Source organism: Cricetulus griseus, chromosome 7 (genome assembly GCF_003668045.3).
Source record: "Cricetulus griseus strain 17A/GY chromosome 7, alternate assembly CriGri-PICRH-1.0, whole genome shotgun sequence".
NCBI classification, from domain to species: Eukaryota; Metazoa; Chordata; class Mammalia; order Rodentia; family Cricetidae; genus Cricetulus; species Cricetulus griseus.
Window position 1 is genome coordinate 38023322 of NC_048600.1, and position 24479 is coordinate 38047800.

The following is a 24479-nucleotide window of genomic DNA, read 5'->3' on the forward strand; positions in this document are numbered from 1 at the left end:
ATAACATTATAGCGAATTGTCTAACCATATGAAAAGTCATGTAGGGAGTGAGCCCTGGATGGGAGAGGGCAAGAGAGGGTCCATCTTCTTCACTAGCCTCTTGGATCTGTATCTACCAGCCATCTCTGACATGTCTTTAGTCTAGATTCTCTATTTCTGTTTGTACATGTGTGGTGGGGGATCTTGGGGTGACCTGGCAGGCCAGTGGAGGTCAGAGGCCAACCTGTGGCAGTTGGTTTTTTCCATGTGGGTTGCAGGGTCAGCAGCGAGTGCCTTTATACCTTTCGTGGACAGTTTTAACCCAGATTCTTCATGAATTAACTGTTACTTCTAACTAGATGCTGATTGGGTACCTCAGCAGGTTTTATTTTTGTTTTTAACTTTTATTTGCATTTTTTTTCTGGGGTTGGAACACTTTGTTCCTTTTCAGTGAGGATCATCTCAGTGTGACAGGGGGAGCTCATATGTGGGCAAACCTGGTCATGAGCTCTGTAAATTCAATGGTGCATCTTAGATGCTTTCTTCACCTCGATTATATTCAATGACAGAGCATCTGCATCTAAACTTAAGTGCAGCATTACTCTATGCATTTTTAAGCATGTACAGCAAAAATTTAACACCCTTTGGGCCACCAACCCTGTGTCCAGTCTAGCCCCAGGCCAGGTGGGCCTGGCCACACCTACCAACTCCAACCCCCCAGGTTTTCTGAGACAGGGTTTCTCTGTATAACAGTCCTGGCTGTCCTGGAACTAGCTCTGTAGGCCAGACTGGCCTAGAACTCAGAGATCCACCTGCCTCTGCCTCCTGGGTGCTGGTATTAAAGGCATGCACCATCACCACCCAGCCCTACTCCACCATTATACCCCCAGAAGGGCACACATGGCTTCTTTAAAGTGACATCTTTAGATACTTGGTGGCATTTTGGGTAAGCATGTTCTTGATGGCTTGGGCAGTTTTCCTGTATGTTCATAAAGTGAACAGGAGGATTTGACCCTCTTGATTTGTATGATTTAGTACTGTTTTCTGGGTTAAGAGAGAGGTGAACCATCTTCACAGGTCATCTTCCATGTTTACATGAGGAGGAAGTTCAGTATGCTTATTGATGTAATAATTTCATGTGCCATATGATTTACACATTTAAAGTGCACAGCCATGTAATCCCATGCTGGAAGAAGGAAAGGGAGCCCCAGAGCAAGCTGACTAGTCAGGTTGGCTCCCTAGACTAGCTAAACTGGTAAGCTCTGGGTTAAACAAAAAGGGTGGAGAGTAAATGAGAAAGACTTCTGGGGTCAATAGTAGCCCCCCCCCCCCAGGTTAATAAGCCAAAAGGCTCTTAAAGGTTTACATCATAGCTTTGGAGAAATTAAAACAAAAAAGACAAAAATGTATAGTTAGTGCTGGAGAGCTGGCTTAGTGGTTAAGAGCACTTGCTGCTCTTACAGAGGATATGAGTTCAGTTCCCAGCACCCACACTGGCACACTTACGATGGCCTGAAACTCCAGCTCCACAGGCCCCTCTCCTGACCTTCCTAAATGGACATGCACATGCACACACATGTACGCATAATAAAAACAAAGCATACAATTAAATGGCTTCTGGTCATAGAGAACTCTACGTAGAGATCTAGGAATGTTTTCATTTCTCTCCAAAGATACCCTGTGCTGTCTGTCATCCCTTTGTCTTTCCTTGAAAACCTTACACCATTCACTCCCCAAACCCCAAGACCCTAGTCTCTGGCCACCAATAACTTATCTATTTTCTCTTGCTTGGAATTGATTTGCTTGTTAAGGATCTTGATGGAGTTGGATTCATTAACATATAGCCTTTGATTTGTCTTCTTAGCTCATGATTCATCCTGGTTATAGGTAGCATGGATTAGTATCTCATTCTTTTTTACTGCTACATAGTATTTCACTACAAGTACATACAGGTAACTATCTGTAGTCAGAGAACCCTAAATCTAAAATGTTATAAAATCCCTAATTTTCTGAACACCAACATGATGCTAGAAGTGGGGCTTAATTGTGTGTGCTTATGCATTTGTGGCCACATGTGCTATGGTACATGAGAGGAAGTTAGAGGACAACTTTCAGTTTTTTACCTACTGCCATGTGGAGCTCAAGGATCTGAATGATCAGGCTGGGTGGCAATAACCTTTACCTGCTGAGCCTTATTGCTGGCCCTAAGGAGTGGAAAATTTTATACCTGACCTCATGTGGGGTTGTGGTCAAAATACAAAATACTGTGATTATCTTCAAGCTGTGTATAAGGTGTGTCAGAAACATAAATATATGAATTTTGTCTAGGCTTGGTTTCCATCTCAAAGATATCTCTATGTACAGTCAAGAATTCCCCAAACTGAAATGTAAAACACTTCTGATCCCAAGCACATTAGATAAGGGGTATTCAACCAGGACTACGCCTCTTTATCCACCTTGTTTTTTCTTTTCTTTTTTTTAATTTACCATAGTTGAGTGTGTGTGCTTTTGCAGGCACACCCACATCTGTCATGGCAAGAGTGGAATTCAGAGGACAACATGCGGTTTTACTATGAGTCCTGGGGATGGAATTCAGGTCATAGGACTCAATGACAAGCACCTTTGCCCACTCAGCCATTTTGCTGGCTTTGTCTGCTTAGGTTTTGAACTCAGCAGAGGAATCATGGTTGGCTGTGTCTTTGCACTTTTTTCCTGAATTGGCTGGGCGGTTTTTGCAAGTCAGGAAGAGCCAGAGAAGGTTTTTGTTGTTGTTGTTGTTGCCAGTGCAAGCTGCTTAACAGCATTTGTGAGAATTTGGTGTGACTAGCGTCCCCCTACCTTCCACCCCAAACTCAGAGTGACCGGGGAAGGGGCGGTGTGTCAGGTGCTACTTATGTGATCTGGTAGTCGGATGTTCCTGGATGGGGAAACCTTCAAGCCTGTGAGATGCTTTTGTTGTTTGAGACAGTCTCTGTGTAGTCCTGGCTGCCTTGGAAATGGCTATGCCTGCAACTCACAGAGATCCTCCTGCCTCTGCTTCTTAAGTTCTGGAATTAAAGGCATACACCACCACAGTGGGCAATCTTTTTCTTTTAAAAAACCCACTTTAAAATGTATTTTTAATAAACCACGATACCTGACTACCAAATCAGTTGGTATTCAGCCTTAATAAGTTTTCTCCTCTTCAAATCTCTAGTACTTAAAAGGTCGTTTTGTAACATTTGACTCCTGAAGCCTTAGAGGGTAGAGGCAGGAGGATCAAGGAGTTCAAGGCAAGTTCCAGGCCATCCAGGAGTAATAACTGAGACTCGGTTTTCAAACCACAAAAAGAGGAGAGAAGTCTTTCTGAGTGGACGATCGTGGCTAATCTAGCAAGGAAATAAATTTTGGAGTAGGTGAGATCCGAAGAACTACACTTCACCTTTTTGGATTTGGGGTGCAAAATAGTTAAGTTTTCCCATGTATTCTCCCGGTGGAAAAACGAGGGACCGGTTAAAGGCGGTAAAAAAGGTGGCGAATCCTAGGCTCTGGGTCGGGCCCAGTTCCCTCGGGGAACGCTCCCCTCGGCCGGTAGGAACCGGGCATCTCTGGATCTGTGCCCTACCGCCTCTCTGAGCAGGACGCGGAGGCCGGCTCCAGCAGGGCGGACGGCGGGCGCCCAGAACCGCAGCGCGAAGCAGGGCGGGCGCTCCCCGGCGGCGGCGGGCGGCCGATACCCGCTCCGCCTCCCGCTCCGCCTTCCGCTCCGCCGCCCGCCCGCCCTCGTCTCGCTCGCCCGCTCTCGCCCCCCATGCGGATGTGACATTTCACGCCGCCGCCATTTTGAGCGAGCGAGCCGAGCCGAGCCGCCGGGCGCCGCATCCGCTGCCGGAGCCCCGACGACGACGCCGAGGAGGCGGAGGCCTCAGCGCTCCGAGCGCGGCCGGCCCGTCGCCGCGCCCGCGCAGCCCTCAGCAGCCGCCGCAGGCAGCGGCAGCACCAGGGCCCGCCAGGCTGCGCCGCGGCCCGCTCGAGGCCTCCAGTCTTACGCGCCCGGCCCGAGGCGGGCTGACTCCGCGGCCCCCATCCCGGCCGGGCCTCCGCCCCCGCCGACAGCGGCCCCGCAGCGCGCCAGTGCCCCGGCGCGGGAGGCGGTGCCCTGCGGGCGGACGGCGCCGGCAGCGGCGGCGCGCAGCGAGCGAGGAGGCCCGCCCGGCCGCGCCGCCGGCCGCCCGCACGCGGCTCGGCGCCGAGATTGGCGAATCGCGGAGCTTAAGTACGATGCGCGTCTCCGCTGGGCCGCCGCCGCCGCCAGGCCGCCCGCCGCGGCCCGCCCCGGGCCGCGCGCCGACCGACGCGCGGAGGAGGAGGAGGAGGCCGCGTCCGCCCGCCCGCCGCCGCGCCGCCTCGGCTCGCAGCCGCCCGCCCGCCGGCCCGCAGCCCGGGCCTCCGGCTGCAGGCGAGGCCCAGGCCGCGGCCGACATGAACCACCAACAGCAGCAGCAGCAGCAGAAAGCGGGCGAGCAGCAGCTGAGTGAGCCCGAGGACATGGAGATGGAAGGTGAGGCCCGCGGCGGGGCTGGCGCTTTCATTGTGGCCCGGGCGACCGCGGGAGCCACACGAGGGCCTCGCCATCTTTAACCAGGCCGGGCTCCCGCTCAGCCCGACCCGGGCGGGCACTCCTTGCCCGGCCGGGCTGCACAGTCATGCGGCCCGGCAGGGGGTGGCCCGGACCCCGAGTTAAGCGCATTGTGCAGCGCACGGCCTGCTGGGCACAAAGCGCCGGCAGTCGTAAATTAGGACTGAGGTGTGCTGGTTCCAGGCACCCAGGTCGGGAGGCGGGTCCCGGGGACCGTCCCCTTTCCGGGGTGTGTGACTGTGGCATGGCTGGTTGGGCCAGCTCCCCGGCCGCTGAGCTCTGACGGGGTGGGGGCGGGTGCGGGTGTGGGTGCGCCGGGTTCACCTGCACCTGCTTCGGAGCGCGCCCCCCAAATAGCTTGAACTGCTCTGCCCGGCGTGGCGCTTAATTGCGAAGACACCTGCAAGGCGCGCAGCTGTCCCCAGCCTTTGGACTGACTCTTGAGTGCGCACTCGGGTCCGCCCAGTTTATAAGTTAGCTCTGCTTGTGGAGGAGTTTGGGTACCTGGCTGTAGGTGGTGCCGTCCACATCCGGCCAAGTGTGTACTTGAAACTGTGAAAGTTTCGCCGCACATGACTGCTTCCAACGGAATCAAACTAGACCCTGGAGGTAACTAACTCGACTTTCTACCGGAGCGGCAGAAGTTTATCTTGGTACTGGATTCTATACTGTTTGCAGATAAGAGGAGTTTGGCTCTCAGGGTTTGGTGTAAAAGTGCAGTCAAGGCGAGGCTCTGACTTGTATCCTACTTGGGTTGTCGTTGACTGGCACAGTTATTTTTTTGACTTGGTACTTTGGGCAAAGTCAAAACAGTTTGTTCCCTTACCTGCCTTAAGTGGTCAGACAGGTAGGAATTCCAGTGAGGGGCATCCCGAATAGTGGCTTGTTATTTTACTTTCAGCAAGAGAGTGGGTTTCATAAATGAATGGAGGTCCTAAGGAAGTTGGTAAAACCGTATTTGTTCTGTGGAGTGCAGCATACTTTGGGTTGCGAATACTGATCCATGACTCCTGTGAACAACTTGCTGCAGATGAAACAGGCCCTTTTAGGGGATCTTATCAACGGCAGTAATGGGATTGGGTGAAGGAGAGCTGCGTCCATGCTAAGGCCTAAGTTGTTTCTCTTAGCTCAACAAGTCAGTAATTCCGCAGAGTCCCTAGCATGTATGGTTAAACCAAATAGCCGATGGGACTCATTGCTGACAAAATTGTATATTCTTTTCATGCTGCACTTCAAGCACATCTAAAGTGGAGAATTGGATTTGCACTTGTTTCCATTTCAAATAGCATCAGATGGAATAAAAAAATTATGGTATCATGGGCATACCCATTTCCCACGCAAGTTGTCCTAACTACTTTTCAAGGGTTTTGTATCCTGGTGTTGCTGGACAGCGTATATCAGATACAGACTATACCTGGAAAAATGTCTGTGTGCAAAAGTTTCTAAAATTTTGCCAAGAGACTACGGTGAAAGACAGTCATCACAGGTTTTCACGCTATATCCTGGGCTTTGTGTGTGCTTCCAAGATTTTTCTCATGAAGCTTTCTTTTCCTATCAAAGTTTGCATTTGTGAGTTAACACAGTTTTAGTTGTAATTGGTGCTATTGCTTTCAGTTTTACAGTCCAGGCTCTAATTCTCTGGAAAATGCAGTTTTAGAGGGTTGTGATCTTGTGAGCTAGTAGTGTATTGGTGTGTGTGTCTGTGCATGTGCCTCTGTGTGTTAGGTAGTCTATTTTAGCCTTCCACCCCTTAAATAGGTTACCGTGCCGACTGTTGTCAGTTAGGATCAGGAAGAGTAGAAGAATGCTTCTTCCAAATCCCTAATAGTGGAACTGAGTTACCAACTCTGGTAGGCCTCACAAGCCAGGGCTGTGGATAGGATCTGGAGGGAGTTAATGGCTTGCACCAGCCTTGGCCTGGATTCTGTAGAGCCAGCAGCTGAAGGGTGTCAGAGTGAGTTCTGACCAACTTGGGAAGGAAGGCTTTGTGAGGAGCATCATGTCTGCCCGCCCTGTAGGGCAGGGTGGTTTCGGTGGCAAGTGAGGCTGGGAGACTGGTTTTGTTGGTTGTTTCTCCCCCTCCTATCAATAGGTCAGGGCTCGTTTGCGGTCCTCCTGCCTCACTAAGTTGGAGTTACGTTTGTTTTTTACTGACCTCTGCACAGTGCTTGCACATCCACTAGAGAATTGGTTATTTTTAAAATGCCCTATTATGAGTGGTGAGGAAAGTATAGGGAAAGAGAAAATGAGGGACAGTTTATTTGTGTTGTAACCTCAGGCCAGAAAAGCAGCTTGTCCTGCCTTGTGCTCGGAGGTGGAAGGAAGCAGGGTCCCTGCCTAGTAAATGTAAGTAGGGATGCATTTATATGACAAATGTATTTACTGCCTAGTTTCAGTGGCTAATAAGGCCCCTAATCTGAAGAGGTGGCTTACTTATAAGACTGGTTGGCAATCCTGTTGAGGACACACAAGCTTTTCTGAGGCTTTACTTGTGCCTCAGAGTAGCTAACAGGAGAATGTGCTGTTCCCTGGGGTGGCATTTATGTCCCACCAGTACTGTTTTCAGAATATAATATCTGAGAGGAGTAAATGGTCAGTCTACTCTTGGCTGTCAGGAGCAAATCTTGAGACTACTGCAACTGACCGACCCTTAGGGCTTCGGTAGTAGTGGGCTCCTTTCACATCTTTGTGGGCAGATAGAGCTTCAAGACATCTTTTTTTTTATGTTTGTGAAAAGAAAGTGAGTTCTTGGGCAAGCCCACTAGCATAGACTGGCTGGCTAAGCCGCTTTATACCTAAAGTAGGGTTCCTTGCAGAGGGCACGCCAGTGGACTGAAAGTGCACCTTCCTTATGTAGGTTTTAAAGCCTCATTTATTTTTATTTTATGTACATGGGTGTTTTGCCCGCATGTATGTGTGAGGGTACCAGACTTTTTGTAACTGGAGTTAGAGTGTGAGCTGTCATGTGGGTGCTGGGACTTGAACCCAGGTCCTCTGGAAAGAGCTGCCAGTGCTCTTATCTGCTGAACCATCTCCAGCTGGAGCTTACAGTAGAGGAGAAATTCTGCTGGGCCCAGAAGCCTGTCCCTCTGATGCCAGCCAGTCAGGTTTGCATGTTGCAGAGCTGCTCTTTCAGCCTGTGTGCTGCTCCCAGTCTTCTCAGTCTGCTTGCTGGATAGTGTGTCCTCTGCAATTGGGGATAACAGCACAGCTGGGGGAAAATGTGTACCCTTACCCTTGCTTGCTTTTACCATTTTTCCTTCTCAGTTAGTTCTTTAGACAGGGAGGTCATTAAGTCAGTTCACAGTTGGACAGAATTGGCTAGTTATTTAGTTGCTATGTGATCTCCTGTCTGTTGTTGCTTAAGTTATGGATGCCTCAGTTTCTGCATCCTCGGAAAAAAGTTGTGCTGAAACCAATGTCACCAGTCATGTTTTGGACAGGCACAAGATAGAAGCACAGGTGTGCACTGAGTGTTGTAGATTTGTTGTCAGAGTTGCAGCTGAGATGAGGAAACACATCAGAGGTGAGGCATGCAAAGATGCCTGCTTATAATTCTATCTTGGCAGAATGGGACAGGGGCAACGACCCTATCAGTTTAGGTGGTGTTATTCTTGAACCCTTGGGTTGGATCAGTCTCCACAGAAACTTACGGAGTGTGACACCATGACCAATTAACTCCTGGTTTTGATGGCCAGTAATAGGGATATAGAGTTAAAGGTAAAAATTAGGAGAAAACTAAAAGAATGATAGAAACTGAGTAGATGTGCTGTCTGGGGACATTTGTTCTGGAGGTCTGAAGCAGCTTGATGGCCTCTTGCCTCTTCGATTTAGTCTTTTTCATTGCTTTGAGATAGGGTCTAATTGTAGCACAGGCTGGGTTTGAATATCCTGACCCTTTGTGGCTGCCTCTTGAGTTCTGAGATTTCCAGGTGTGCCCCATTACACATGATTGATTGTTTTTTTTTTGTAGTGTTAGTCCTAGTGATTAAGTCTTGGATGGCAGCAGGAAGATAGGTCACCAGGCCTCTAGGCGCAGGAGTAAGCTTAAGTTTTTTTGTGGGTCCCACATACTGTTACCAGGTTTTCCAGTCACCATCTTAAATGGAGTCCATTCTTGTTGGGATTTTTGCAGTGTCCCTGTTTTTGGTCTGTTACTGCAAAACCTGGCTACCTCTGGGACTGTTTGCCCTGCCCTATGAGAAGGAAGAAAAGATAGATACTACAGGAAAGTGGCTAATAACACAAATGAGAGCTGGGCAGGTGGCACTTGTAATCCTACCTAGCTAGCACTTGGGAGGCAGAGGCAAGAGAATAACAAGTTCTAGGCAGTCATGGGCTACATACTGAAATTTCCACTTGGTCTCCCATGTAACGCCAAGCAAGACCTCAAGCCATTTAGATGCCATTGTTCCTAAAAGCTTTGCAGGTCATCTCAGTCATGTCCCTTGGAAAGGAGCCACAGGGACTTTTTGTTGTTGTTGTTGTTCTACCTGTTCCAGCCATTTGTGCACCACTGTGTAGTTTGCTTGAAAAATGACCATCTCAGAATCCTCTTACTGGAGACCCACAGGAACTACAGTTTTCAAGGAACTTAGGCTAGACAGTAGTGCAGGAAGCTGGTGGGGAACTGGGGCCATAAGCAATAATGCTGTGATAGCTAGCTAACTGATTCCACTTCATTACCTTTTATTGGAAGTTACATAGAGAAACAAGCCTTTCCTGCCCATTCAGCAGTCCACCAGGGCTTTTCTAGACCTTCATAAGGTCTCCTGAAGGCTGCTTTTTGAGTGTCTAAGTTAACTTTTGTTACTGTTTCTAGTTTTTAGAAGAGTAATACATACTGGATATTGCTGCTTATTCTCCAAGCTGGGGTAGAACCCTGGGGAACAAGGTTGTAACGGTATTTCTTCACAGTGGCAGGTGTTAAATGTCACTGCTTCATTAAGTACTTGTTCTGAACTAATATGTATGGACACGAGAAAGTTGGCAGAAAGAATGTTTTCAAGTATCCTATAGAGGCTCAGCAATCCTGCCGATTTTTCTAGAAATGATGCATTTCTTGGCCAACAGAAGTCAGACAAGTTCAAATTGTTGAAGATAAGCAGACCTGTGTGCAGAAGGTTGAGACTTGAAGGTTTCCTGGAAAGTTATTTGCAGAGTTTCTAAGGACAATACACTGCCCCGGACTGGAACAAGGTGATGGACACTTAGAGAGGAACTAGCAGTGACCCAAACAGGAAGGGAAGGGGTGGATGCCTTGGAGAACTCCTGTCCTGAGAAAGAGTACATGTACTAGAAGGGCAATGCCTAGCCGAAACCAAGCTGGGCCTGGGTACTCAGCTGTGCCTTTCCTGTGTTTTGTGAATTCAGTTCTTAGATCAATACATGAAGGGTAGAGTTCACTGCTGAGTCACAGCTGTTGATAGATGCCCAGGTATCTTGTTAACAGCTTATGCTATCGGATTGACAGGAGCTTCAAATTCATTGGTGGTTAAAACCTGGGAACCAGCCAGTGTGGTGTTCCAGTCTCCAAGCTGGTGGGTGGGCCTTCATTCTTTTGGGTAATGAGAATGTAAAAGATAAGGAGAATCCTTGTAGAAACAGGACAGTTCTGTGTGACTCTTCTACTTACTGCATATAGTAAAACCTGGGTCCTTGGTTTTGATCTCATACCAGTGGCTAAGGTTCCCTGATGCCCTGTGTTGGAAGAGCAGAGCCTTATATTAGGGTTGGCCCTAGGATATTCTGCCCGGGAAAGGTCTGTTTTTAATTAACTAGCACATCACCAGAAGAGTGCTGAATGAATTCTATAGGGTGGCTTCTGTTGTAGAGTATTTAATTTACATCCCAGATGTAGCCACAGGCACTGGATAGTGAACTGACCCTTTTGCCACCTACCCATAGTACCTTCAGAAACAGTTGAGAGCCATCATTGAAAACACATGGTACTGCTCTGTATGTGTAGGCTGAGCCAACCTACAGTCCCCTAGAAACTGGCTGTGGAGAATGCAGATATAGAACACAGTATTAACACAACTTTATTACCCAATGTTAACCTAATCAACTTGGTGGGATTGGTTTCTTGCTTAGGTGTTTCTGATGGCGTTGAAGTCACTCGCACACAGTGAATGTTGGGAAAGATCCCAGAAAAGCAGAATGAATAAAAGCAGTGAAAATTTATGGATAAATGGTTCTTTCATGAATAGTGTCGAACAGGGTGTATAAGACTGTGAAGGGGTAAGATTTTTTTTTTTTTTTAATTTCCAGTGCCATGGACAGTGCTGAGTAGAAACATAATGCGGTCAAATTAACTAAATAAATGGTCATAAAAATACAAGTCCTGCTGGGTGGTGGTGGTGGCACATGCCTTTAATCCCAGCACTCAGGAGTCAGAGGCAGGCAGATCTGTGAACTCAAGGCCAGCCTAGTCTACATACATAGTGAATTCCAGGATATAGAAAGAAACTGCCTCAAAAAATAAATACAGAAAGTACATGTTTAGAGGAAATGATTATAGGTGGCAAGCACAGTGCTTGCTGCTGGGGTATTGTGCTCTTTTCCCTCCTTGAGAATCACAGAGGGAAGAAGCTACACCCCCCCCCCCCCAATGCTTGTGCTGGGGGAGAACTCTAGTGTCTTGTGGAATGTGGATGGGGTACTTGGGAAGTAGAGAGAGATGTTACAGATGAATCTAAAGAAGGGCTAGTGTGACCAGGGATGGGAGGCATTTGATATTTCCCAGTCTCTCACTAGAGTTCATAGTAAGCAAAATGTTTCCATCCTCTCAAAGGAGTCTCAGTGTTCTTCACTGCTGTACCATCTCTCTGGCCCCAGAGATGTTCCTGTTTTAATCCACAGGGCCAGTTAGCTTGTTAGTGTGGCAAAACCTCTTCTGCAGATGTGATTAGATTCAGGGTCCCCAAAAGGACCACCATACTACATTGTCCAGTGGGCTTAGTGTGATTGCCAGGGTCCCTGGCATCAAAAGGAGGGGTGGAACTGAGTTAACTTGATACAAGAATGTGACCAGCCTTGCTAGCTTTAAAGATGTCTGCGGAAGCTAGAAAAGTCAGGGACACATGTGGAACATGGGCCAGCTACACCTTGACTGTAGCCAGGAAGACCACTTCATACATCTGATCTCTAGACGTTTGGGCAGCTGGTGCCATAGAAAGGAAATTTAGCAAAGTTCTGAGATAGGTCAGAAGTGTGCAGTCATGGATACAGTGGATACAGTGCCTCCAGACTCTGAGAATACTGCACTGAGGCTCATTGACCACATGTGGTGGGCAACCAGGATATCAACAGTAGGTCAAAGGTGAAGTCACTCATACTGCTCTGAAAATTAGGTACATCCCCCCCCCCATGTGAAGCATCACACAGAAATTGGGGCTGGGGGTTTGATGAGATGGCTTAGTCACTTCTTGTTTCAAAAGCATGAGGATCTGGGTTCTAATCCCCAGTACCTGTGTAAAAAAGCTAGCTGCGGCTGTGCACACCTGTAATCACCGTACTTCCAGGCCTGCTAGTTTTGCTGAATTGGCAAGCTTTGGGTTCAGCAAGAGACTCAAACCAAACCCTATCTTAAAAAATAAAACTGGAACAATGAGAATAGCTCAGAGGTAAAAGGCCCTTGATTCTTAGTTTTATTGACTTGAATTTGATCACAAGCCATGTTAAAGTAGATGGAAAGAACAGATCCCACAAAATTGCACTCTTAACGCCATGCCTTCCCGAAATATCATGTGCACATACAAAATAAAAATGCAAATGAAGTGGCTATTGATGAATGAAGACAATATTGACCTCTGGCCTTGACACATGTGTTCACATCTGCATGTGAATATGCATGCACCAAACAAATAACAAAAACCCAGAATGAGCAAGTAAAAGAATGTCCCTCAGCTAGCACAGGAGACTGTGTGGGGTTGGTAATCAGGCCACTTGCCATTCATGCAAGGCACAAGGTACCATTGGCCATATATGTAGCTGTATAGCCTTGCATTTAAACACCCCTTTGGCTCTTACCCAGGTTTCTTACCTCATTACCCCCCAAATGGTAAACTGCAGTGAGACTTTTTTTTTTTTTAAGATTTTATTTATTTATTATGTATACAACATTCTGCTTCCATGTATATATGCACACCATACAGGGCACCAGGTCTTATAACGGATGGTTGTGAGCCACCATGTGGTTGCTGGGAATTGAACTCAGGACCTTTGGAAGAGCAGTTGGTGCTCTTAACCTCTGAGCCATCTCTCCAGCCCGCAGTGAGACTTTTTACTGACTGATTTTGGTATGGCCGACCCCATACTTTTAATATTTTTTTTATTGCCAGAATTGGCCAGGGCCCATGCATTTGGTGCAGCAGGTGGAATTTGATCACTGATAACAAAAGATACCAAGCACAGTGCAAAACTTTTTATCATTTATTGTCTGTGTGATGTGTGCACTACGACATATGTAGAAGTCCGAGAACACATTTCACAAGTCAGTTGTCTCCATTGTGAATGTTTTACCAACTGAGTCATCTCCATGACCTGATCACTCTTTGGTAATCAGAAACATGTTTGAATATGATTTTGATTTGGAGTAAATCATCCCTAAAGGAAACCATTCTGTGATCATGTAGTTGTAGATGGAGAAATTTCTTTAAGGACGTGTGTTGTAGACTGTGGGTGGTCAGCATTTCAGAACACCCAGCTCTTAGTGTACATGTGTGTGTTTAGAGGCAAAACATCAGGTGTCTTCTTCTGTCACCCCCCTCACTGAACTCAAACCCATCTCCAGCCAGACTGTCTGGCCTGGACTTCAGGGGTTATACTGTCTCTGTGTCTTCAATTGTAGAATTGTAGGCACATGCCACAATGCCCAGATTTTTGTGTGGGTGTTGAGGTTTGGAATTCAGATATTCATACCTACATAGCAAACTCTTTACTGAAATGAGCACTCCCCCACCCTTTTTGGTATGGGGGTGTTGAGACAGGATTTCTCTATGTAGACTTGGCTGTCCTGAATTTCACTCTGTAGATCAGGCTGGCCTTGGACTTACAGAGATCCACCTGCCTCTGCCTCCTGAGTGCTAGGATTAAAGACCTGCACCACCACTGTCTGGTCTGGAGAACATAATTTTAGGCTGTGTTCATTTCCTGAAAACACTGTGCACTCAGCAGTTACTCAGTGCCCCTAGCCCTCAGCATCCACCAGTCTTTGGATTCTGACTTGCCTGTGCTGAACATCACATGTGAATGGGGCTGTGGAGTTTGACTTCTTGTTGGTTTCTCTTAGCATTGTGTCCTCAGGGGTCATCCTGTCTGCATTGTGCTGGAGCTTAGTTCTTTGAGTGGTAAATAGCTCAAGAGCTGTGGATTCTCACCATGATTTATGCAAGATCAAAATCCTGCAGAGTCTCATGTCTCCATCATCATCTTTTTTTTTTTTCCTTTGGAGACATAGTCCCACTTTATAGCCCTCGGCTAGCCTGGAAATCACTATATAGACCAGGCTGACCGTGAACTCACAGAGATCTGAGTATTTCTGTTTCCTGTGCTGTGAGTAAAGACATGGCCTACACTTCTGGCTTCTTTTTTGTGTATGAGCAGAGGAAATTTTTTCTTTTTTATGGGAAAGTAAGAAAACTCCTTAGGGTGGGCTCCATTGGAGGAATTCCTAGGTATATTTTTTAAAGAATTTATTGCTGGGACTGGAGATCAGGCAAAGTGGCTAAGAAAAATTGCTCCTCTTCTGAAAGACTTGGGTTTGGTTCCTAGCACCTACATGACAACTCACAAATGTCTATAACTCCAGTTCTAGGGAATTTCCCCACCTCTTTTGGCCTCCCTGGCCATCAGACACTCATGTGGTACATATTCATGTATTCAGGCAAAACACCCATGCCAAAAATAAAAGAGAAATCTTCAAAACCTACATTTGACAATAGCTTGGTCTATATAGCAAGTTCTTGCCCAGACTAGCCAAGCTACATAGTAAGACACTGTGTGTGGTGTGTGTGTGTGTGTGTGTGTGTGTGTGTGTGTGTGTGTGTGTGTGTGTGTCTATGTCTATGGACTGGCTTGATGACAACCACTGAGCAAGGTCCTGAGTTTGATCCTCAGGACCTACACAGTGGAAGGAGAGAATAATTTCTGCATGTTTTTCTCTGACCTCTACCCCATGCCTTACCACCTGTGCCTTCATGCAAACACAATAAAGGAGTACAAGTTAGAAAATTGTCACAGTGTGGGCCAAAGAAAGTATATTTACAGAATGTGTATGGAGCTCAGATGACTTTAGCGGGTTGGTGTCCTGTTCCTAACCCATACTGTTTTTTTAAATCCATTTCCCTATGGCCCTGGCTCTTCTAGAACTTACTGTGTAGACCAGAGTGGCCTCATTCATAGAGATCCACCTTTGCCTCCCTAGTGCTGGGATTAAAGGTATGCAGTACCACACCCAGAGATGGTCTCTCATTTCCGCCACCTTGCTTTACTTCAGGCTAGCTGGCCTGAGCACTTGGGGGATTATTTGTATCTTCCCATCTCTCTGGTGGAGCACCACGATTACAGGTGGGCTCCTGAGTCTAACATATGTGAGTTTGGGGGATATGAACTTAGTCATACTTTGTGTACAAGAGCTTTACCCACCGAGCCATCTTCCCAACAACTGGTTTTGTTTTCTCTACGTACAGGCTACTTGTTTTATATCATTCTTTAAAGAGATTGTCTTCTTTCCTTGAGTTCTGTTTGCTGAGTATCATCCATCCACACATCCATTGTCCAGTTAATTGGAGACACACTCCCCTGTAACCCTGCTCAGCCTGGTCTAGAGCTCAGGTTCTCCTGCTGTGGTCTCTCACCTGTTTGGATCACAGGTCTTCATCGTTTTATTTTTGTCAGAATCCAACGGTCCTATTAATGACTGCATCTGGATTCCCTTCTGTTCTGAATGTTCTCCACGACAAAGGATCCCCTTTGTTAACAGTGCATCTTACTTGCAGCTGCTGAATGACCCTGGAGTTGAGTGAAGGAGTTCTTACTACTCATGTTCCTTTTCCAAGTAATTTTGCTTATCTGTTTCTTCTGTTTCTGTAGAAATACCAACTTGACGGGATTTGTGTTGCAAAGTGTGATTTTGTTTTCAAGTGTACTCACTTGAATTAATTTATGTGTTTATGTGTTATTTATGGGCATATGCATGTGTGGGAGTTGCACCTGTGTCTAGGCCAGAGGAGACCCGAGTCTTCTTCTACCACTCTATTCCCTTTGAGGCATTATCTATCTCTCTGAACCTGCTCTTGCATTTTTTCATGGCGGCTCAAAGCTTTTTGTCTTCCCCACCCCCCACAACAACGAATTAGAAAGTGTGCTTAGTTTGTTTGTTACCTGGGTTCTGGGATTCAAATTCTGGGTCATCATGATTGCATAACATGTGCTCATCTACTGAACCTCTTTTTCAGCTCCCTTTCCTCCCCAGCATAGGTTGGCCTAAAAGCTTCCCTATATGCCCAAGGATGATCTTGAACTCCTGATCCTCCTGCCTCCATCTCCAGAATGGTGAGATTACAGTAGTACATTACTATTCACAAAATGTGTAGTCTCTGTTGTCATTCACTGCTTAAATGTGTGATTTGGGGGACCATGTTTGCCATGTTGAGTATTCCTATTTGTGAACACTTAAGTGCTCAGTGATTTGACCCCAAGAGTGGCCAGTACTCATGCACTATGTGGACAGCCAGTGTGGCTCACCATTGCTTTGTAAATTCAATCCTTGCTACCCAGAGTGGCCTCCTTTGACTTTACATTAAAGTCAGGCTTCTTTTGCTGTAGTTTTCACAGTACCTCTGGGCACTAGTTTTTCAACCCTGAAATGAAAGACAGAATACTGGGTCTCTAAGGAGAGTAACCTAGAATACGGTCTGTTTGTGTGGCTGAAAATGGAACAGGCAACCTGTGATGAAAGTGTTAAAAGAAATGAATTTAGGTTTCCTCTTAGAGTCTTACCCAAATAAAAGAACTCAAAAACTCTTATTTATTTGTTTGCTTTTGGTTTTTCAGGATGGGGTTTATCTGTTTAACAGCCCTGGTGATTTGTAGACTAGGTTGGCCTCAAACTCAGAGATCTGCTTGCCTCTGTCTCTGGAGTGCTAGTATTAAAGGAGTTCACCATCATAGTAGGCTGAAAGCTTTTTTTTTTGGAGACAGGGTCCTTTATGTCGTTCACGATTATCTGGAATCATTTATCCTGCCTCAGCCTCATGATTATAGGTCCTTTTGGGGGGAAAGTTTTTGGTTTTTCGAGACAGGGTTTCTCTGTGTAGCTTTGGAGCCTATCCTGGCACTCACTCCGTAGACCAGGCTGGCCTCAAACTCATTGTGATCCGCCTGCCTCTGCCTCCTGAGTGCTGGGATTAAAGGTGTGTGCCATCAACACGACTTGGGAGAAAGTTTTATGTATGTCCTTTTTACTCTGACTTTGCTACTTCTCACTTGACCTATCTTTGAGTGACTTTGAAGGGAAACTAGGTACTATAGTAAGGAGGTTGCTGATTTCAAGGTGGAAAGGGACCTTCTAGGTAGTCCACAGATAACTCTAGATGTCTGCTGTGCCCCTTTCCCTCATACAAATTACAAAGGCTATCCAAGGAGGGCCTTGCTTCAGCTAATATTTTAGTTGTTCTTTTGGTATTGATGTAGTGTGCATGTACACACTTGTGTAAGTGTGCACACTATAAACTTTCTGTACTCTAAACTCACTGAAAACATTCAAAGCAGGGAGCTGAGGGTCAAAAAGAGAAGCTTCTGGTCTGTAGAGATTGTGGGCCAGCCTTGGTCCTTCAGGGGATTCATGCCCTGTCTTGTGTGCTATTCTGCGCACTGTTGCTTTGGCCACTCTAGCTCCTGCGTCCGTCCCCCAGCAGCAGTTGGTTACACACCACAGTTGAGCAGTGGAAGTGAATGCAGAGCATGCATGGTCACCAGCTCCTCATTATTTTATACTTCTCAGTTCCCATTGCTGTATTTAGACCAGAGTTTGGAAGACACAGCTTACAATGAGGATCTCCAGGGAACAGATTTTTTTTTTTTTTTTACACGATAAAGCCAAAGTGGAAGCCCCAGTTTTATTTAAGGAATACAAATTACACGTGTCTTTCCTTGGGGTTTCATTTTCATGTAACTAATGTAAATCAGGGTTCTTTTTAGACCATAGAGGTGTTCTGTAAAATGGGGTCTATTTCTAGCTTTCAGGCTTCATTGCCTTTAAACCTGTGGGCACTGGCCCCTGAAATGGACTTCCTTCCTGCTCTGTCGGTCAGATGCCTGGAACTACATGCCCAGTGCAGAAGCCCAAGTTGGACCACTTTAGCTTCATGAGACCAGTAGAGACAGTCTTACTGCCAGTGGGATGATCAAAGGAATTCATAGGCTGACTGGGATCTACATCAAATAGAGGTCCACCTTGACAGAAGGAGAGGCAAGCTAGTCCATTTTCATCAAGATTTTTTGGGGAACAAGTAGCTTGGAAGGGGTCCCTTTTGCCTGTGATGGACAAGACAGACAAAAGTCCAAGTAGTTCTGTCAGGTCCATAGTGCATTTTCATGGTGTGTCTTCCTCTCTGCCCATTACTTAAAATGAGCTTGAGTTCACCTTGGTCTTCAAGGTCTTCCATGGTTGTGGCCCCATTTTCTTCCCACCTTTTGCATCACCCTTGGTCCTGTTCCTTTTGTGGCTTACTCCATCCACCTGGTGTGGGTTATTCTCACCAGGGTTTGCCCACCTCACTGCTGTTCTATGATTTCCCCCAAGAATCTTCTCTGTGGCTATGGTATATGGGAAGTTCAGGTCCTCTATCTTTAACTCCATTGCTGTTTGTTACTTTTTGTGCTGGATTGGTCCTCTGGTCAGTGTTCCAAGCCATTTGGTTATAGCTCTGGTCCTGGATATCAGTGTGGTCATTTGTGCCATGAAAAGAGGCTAGCTGATTCTGGAAGCCAGAGAGAAACCAGGCTGTGTGTTGCATCATTCCAAGTAGCCAAAAACCAAAACAAATACCATAAACATAAACACAGAAAAAAAGCTAGATATCTTTGTCCTCAGAGTACCTGTCTGTGCATCTTGGTCCAATGGCTGTGACTCGCCTGTGTGGTGTGAGAATGTTTCTTCCTTAAGAAAAAGTGCTCACTAAACATTGAGAAAGCTTGGAGGACAGCTGCTGTTGGCGGGCACCTGGTCCAGCAGTAGTTCTTTGACATTAGAATTGAACATCCCTTTGTTTATACAGCATTGGTTGACTTGCTAACTTAATATTGGCTTTTAAGAATTCATCTTTCAAAATCCCAAAATAAAAACAGTAGATCTAAAATGCTCCCAGAGCTTTATTTGTAAAACTCACACAGATCTGGTGAATGGTCACACAGTGCCCTCCTTTTCACCCTGTCTGGCAGTGAAAAGCAACATATTGTTACATACTGTAGCATTTATGTAACACTGTTGAAAAGACAAAGAGGACTCTCACCCCCTCCTGCCTACTGAGACAGTCTCTAACCATGTAGCTCTGGCTGTCCTAGAACTCACTATGTAGACCAGGCTGGCCTTGAACTCACAGACATTCTCTTACCTCGGCCTCCTGAGTGCTGGGATTAAAACTGCATTGCTATGCCTGGCCTAAAATTAAAGACACAATGGTTGTCGGATTGTGGTGCGAGGTTGTGGAACATTACAGGTTCCATCCTGTAATGTTACAGGATGGAAAAGTTGCTTAGCATATACCACGGTTGCTGCTCCTCCAGAGGACCTGAATTTGTCTCTCAGTCCTCACTGTGATTCTATCCCCAGGGGTCTGATGTCCTCTTCTGTCCTCTGACTGGAGGAAAGGAATACATGTATACAAATAATTTTTTTTTTTTAAAGGACTCTTCTTCTGGAATTGATCTCTTCTGCTTCTCTGGTAGTGGCTACAAATCTACATGTGTGCTAAAATTATATAGAACCAAAAAATTGAGTAGAAGTAAATGCTGAAAATTCTGTTTAGGATTGGTAGATTTCTGGACCAGGTGGACCAGTTGGACCAGGACCTAGGTTTTGTGTGGTGTCTCCCCCCCTAACCTCCACAGGGAAAACCAGAAAAAGAGTACATAGTCTCTCTGCATTGTTTGTTTTTTTGTGATGGAAATCTCATAGTCCAGGCTCACATCCCTCATCTTCCCTTGTCTGTGCCCTACCCCATGCTGGTCACCACCCACCACTGTGCTTTGTGATTCCTAGTATGGAACCCAGGCCTCTGAATACTTGGCAAACCAATTAAGCCCCAGTCCAGAACACAATTTTAAAAAGCATATATGCATGCTTAAAAGCAGTTTGTTAGCCTTTTCAGATTGTCATGTATATTGATCAGGGCTTCGGTACTGAGACCCAGCACCTTGTGACATGGCCCTTCATCTGTCCAAGTGTGACTTTAATCAACCCATAGTGTGTTAGTAAACCAGGGCTTACTCTGGAGGTCATTGGTGCTTGCTTGCCGTGTCACATCCCCAGTTGGAGTTTTGTTTGTTTTTAGACTATCTGTTCTGTTCCCTAGTGCCATCCATGGGGTACCACCATGACCTTGATTAGGGAAGTGCTCCTGTCCAGATAGATGCTCTCCCAACATCACGCCCAACACAGCTAGGGACGTACTTGAATGGAGTGGTGAGGGAAGGAGAAAAGGTAATATGCGGACCAGAAAAGCTGAGATCAGGTGGGCTGGGCTCTCTGGAGAAATTGCAGCACCCAGAATGCCAGTGCGTTATATACAGTTTATTATGTATAGAGGCGGGATGCATATATGCTTACAGCTGAATGCATCAGGGAGACTGGCCTAGCTAGTCTTGGTAAGAGAGCAGTGTTTGGGTTGTGGGTATTTTGGACATTTTTCTGAATACACTACCAATATCCACACATGGACCAGAGGAAAGTTTTGTCATCCCTCTGAGCCTCACTGTGCTTGTGTGTGTGTGTGTGTGTGTGTGTGTGTGTGTGTGTGTGTGTGTGTGTGTTGGGGGTCATGTCAACAACACACATTCACTTGGGACTTAACACACTGTTAAGGCTTACCCCCCTGCTCTCCATATCCCCACCCAGCACCTGCTCCCTTCTGTATACTTGTTGTTTGGTGTAGGAAACTTCATGTTTCAGGGGGCCATCACGCTGCATGAGTGAGTGAAGGCATTGCTGCCAAGCCTGACCTGCATTTGATCCTGGAGCTCCATACATGAGAGAACCAACTCATTCAAGTTGTACTTGGCTTGTACACCTACACACACACACAATAAAATTTATATATAAAAACTCTTTTTACCCTTAATATTTTTACTCTTAATATTTTTAGTTGTTTGAGACCTAAAGGCATACCCTATATGATGCATGATGGTAAAATTTTCTACCAGTCCTTTTCCTTGCTTCTTAGGCTTGAGTACTTCCAATAATTTAAAATTTTTGGAGTCATTTGGATTTACAGAGAAGTTAAGACTTGCTACAGGGAATTCCCTCTTATCTCCTACTTGGTTCTCTTCTAGGTTAAAATCTCCCATCAAATTGACCTTAATATATTACTGCTTACCAAACTCAAGACTGCTTTTGCGGCTTCACCAGTGACCTATAAATGTCCTCTTTCTGGTCATGTGGTCATTTTACCTTCTATGAATTGATGAGGTTGTTAGAATATATTTCTTGTCCTAAAAACAAGAATTTTACAGGATGCTTTAAAAAAATAGAATGTTGAGGTGTACAGCTCCTGGAGATTCTATGCATTCACTACGCTGTGGGCGACAGAACCCTCCCTCTCCAGCCCCCCAGACTCGCTGGGCTACAGAGCCATGAGACATGGCTGGGAACTACAGGCTTGGGCAAGAAGGTGATTCAAGACTTCCAGACCAGTACCCACATAGCTCAGTTACCCCTCAAATGATTTGGTGTTGTCAATTAAGTAATATCAGTCTAAGATATCTATGCAGAACAATAGATCTGTTCCCTCTCTTCTCTCTATCTGTCCCTCCATCCTTCAAAATCTCTCTCCCTTCTACCTTCCTTCTTTCCCCTTTTGTTTCTCAGGAGACTGAACATAGGGCCTCATGAATGTTTTAGGCAAGGACTCTTAACATTCAGCTGTGTCCCCAAACCCTCTTTTGTTACAGATAGTTTCTGTATTAAATAATATTCTGAATTGAGTTTAAATGTGGGTTGAGGAGAGGAGAGAGGAACCACGTAGATAATACTCCTAAAACTGGAAATGGAGCCGATTGGAGATGGGGATAAAGATGGCCTGGCTCTAAGATGTTATATGACATGCCCAGGACCCAAGAATTGACCCCTGGTGTTCTGTGTTCTGCTTTGTACTGGTGGGTGGTTACTAGTAGGTTGTTAGCACAAGTTGAAGAGTCTGGAGTGCGGTCAGAGTGAGAGATGCTTAGGACTACAAAGAAAGAGTCTGACACTTGCAGCCAAGGCCACCACATGGTGGTAATAACAGCAGATTGTAATAGTTATTTGGAATATTGGTATGTCTTCTCCTGCTTTTGCCCTTTTAGGTTACCACAAGGTTCTTCCCTCGGGCTCTTAATCTCCTATCCAGGTTTGGGACTGAGGTGCTAAATTAGTGCTGCCAATTTCCATAGCAGTTGGCAAGTGTTCTTTGGTGAGATGGTAGTTCTGTTATGACATCACAAATGAAGGTTGATGGGATGAAGCACAGGCCTCTCCTGAGTAAGGAGGTTTAGACTTTTAACTAGCCAAGAAGCTGTGATGGTTCTAAAAAGAGGTGTTTTTTTTTTTTTTTTGCCTTTTAATAAACACAAAATTATACCTCTGATACTCAATAATGAAAATGGAATCCCTTTTCTGAGTGACACATACATTAGGATGGCGATTGTTTTATATGAAGGTTGGGTTTTGTGCAGGTTGATGGGAGGGAGTGCTCAGAATTGAACTAGTCCCTCACTCATGCTATGTTAGTGCTCAATCACTGAGCTACACTCCAGCCCCAGGAACTTTTTTTACCTAGCCATTTTAGTCATTGTCATTGTTGGCTTATGATTCCTCATTATTTGAGATGGTTCTGTGTTAGAAAGTTAATATTGGGGTTCATGTTTGGCCAAATTATAAGATTCCAATTAGGTGCTGGGGAGAGAGCTCAGCAGGTAAATTGTTTGCTGAGCAAGCTGGAGGATCTGAGTTTGGAGCACACACCTGTAACCCCAGTGCTTAGTTAGGGCTGTGAGTTAGTGAGGCAAGTGGGTCTTGCAGGCTTATTGGCCAGTTAGTCTAGTGGAATAGGTGAGAGTCATGTTACCACCTGATAAAATACAAAGTGATGGAGAAGAATCAATGAGAGAATCAATGTCCACTTCTGGCCTTTACATTATGCAAACATGAATGACTACTCCTATACCTCTACCCTACTCAGTAGGACAGAAAACCCAGGAATGAAATCCCTTATGTAGCCATAACCTGTTCTTAAAGTGTGCCTTTGACAATGAAGGTCATTTGGGTGCAGTCCTTACTCTGGCCTAGAAATCTCCTGCATCTTAAGTTTTACATGCTTTGCAGATGAACTAGTTTTTTGAAGAACTTTACAAACTTGATATTCTGTCTGTCCTTTGGGAGTTAGACTTGAGCTGCCTAGGCAGTTTAGGAACTTCTCATGGCTGAGTTTCTAGCACTTGTCAGACCAGCAAGTGACTTAATGACATTTTGTAGCCACCAGCCTCAACTCTACCAGTGTGGTGGGTTAATTGGGGTGTGAGGGTTGGGCTGTTAGTTACTCAGTGAAGATTTCAACTATAGGGTTCTTGTCCGTCCCGTCCCCCCCCAATTTGCCAACTGTGGATCAGCCTTCATTAGTGATGGAACAAATGCTTCTCTCCAGTCAACATTGCAGTTAGTTGTGCTGCTCGAAAGCTGGGGCAATTGTGTGCATTCCTCTGATAACAATGTACACGATGTAAGAGTGTGGAGCCATAGCTCTCTTGAACTCAGTTTTCATAGCCAACATAACTTTTGCTTTAATCCCAACAAAACCAAAACAGAAACCCTCTTTTCTGAATTTACTTGCATCTTTGGGTTTCAGTGGAACTAGTAAAAGGAGAGCCCTTGTCTTCTCAGTGACTGAGTTATAAAATGTTGAGGGGATGGTTGTATTTGGAAGGATATTTTGAGAGTGGTTTGGCATTTTAACACAAAACATGTTCAGAGGCATTTGTGATAGTACCAGACATACTGCCAGGTGTAATTCTTAAAGAGAATTCCTTTCGGGTCTGATACCTCCAAACTTGTGTGTGCAACAGACTGGCCACTGTTACTTTACTTCCTGTGGTGCACCAAATGAACAGGGCCAATAGGAATAGGTCTTCACATACTTGAGACTTGGTGAAGAAAGTAAATTACATACTTTGCCCATTCCAGCACACAACTCTTTGAACATTTACATAGATCTAACTTCGTATAGCCCTGGCTGATTTAAAACACAGAGATCTACCCACTGAGATTAAAAGCATATGCAACCATGCCCAATTTACATTTTTGTTTTGGGGGGTAGAGACCTTGAGCAGATGGCCTATGCTATGGTGTGTGTCTGGAGCTCAGAGGCAACTTTGAGAAGTTGGTCCTTCATTCTACATTTCAGAGCCTTCTGTGGCAAACACTTTAACCAGTGCTGAGCTATTGCACTGACCACAGTCCTCCTGCTTAGAGACAGAGGTTTGCATGGGAAGCAAATAGTTTCTGTTTTTGTATTTTAATAAACTATATATGCAGTGAGGTTATATTGTGGCCCTTTTAAAATGCCAGACAACACAATAAATGCGTCAAAGCTTTTTGCCTTTTAGCTCTTGAAAGTTTGGACTGGTT

The 24479-nt window shown here is 45.7% G+C and overlaps 1 protein-coding gene across 1 annotated transcript in view; it reads left to right on the top strand.

Moving 5' to 3' along the window:
- Window positions 1–4364: 4364 nt before the first annotated feature.
- Usp7 (ubiquitin specific peptidase 7) overlaps window positions 4365–24479 on the top strand; it is a 52139-nt gene continuing 32024 nt past the window's right edge. The window contains exon 1 of the mRNA XM_027423919.2: window positions 4365–4519. Within this exon, the coding sequence (XP_027279720.1) occupies window positions 4441–4519 (79 nt within the window). The 5' untranslated portion in view covers window positions 4365–4440. The remainder of the gene's footprint in view (window positions 4520–24479) is intronic.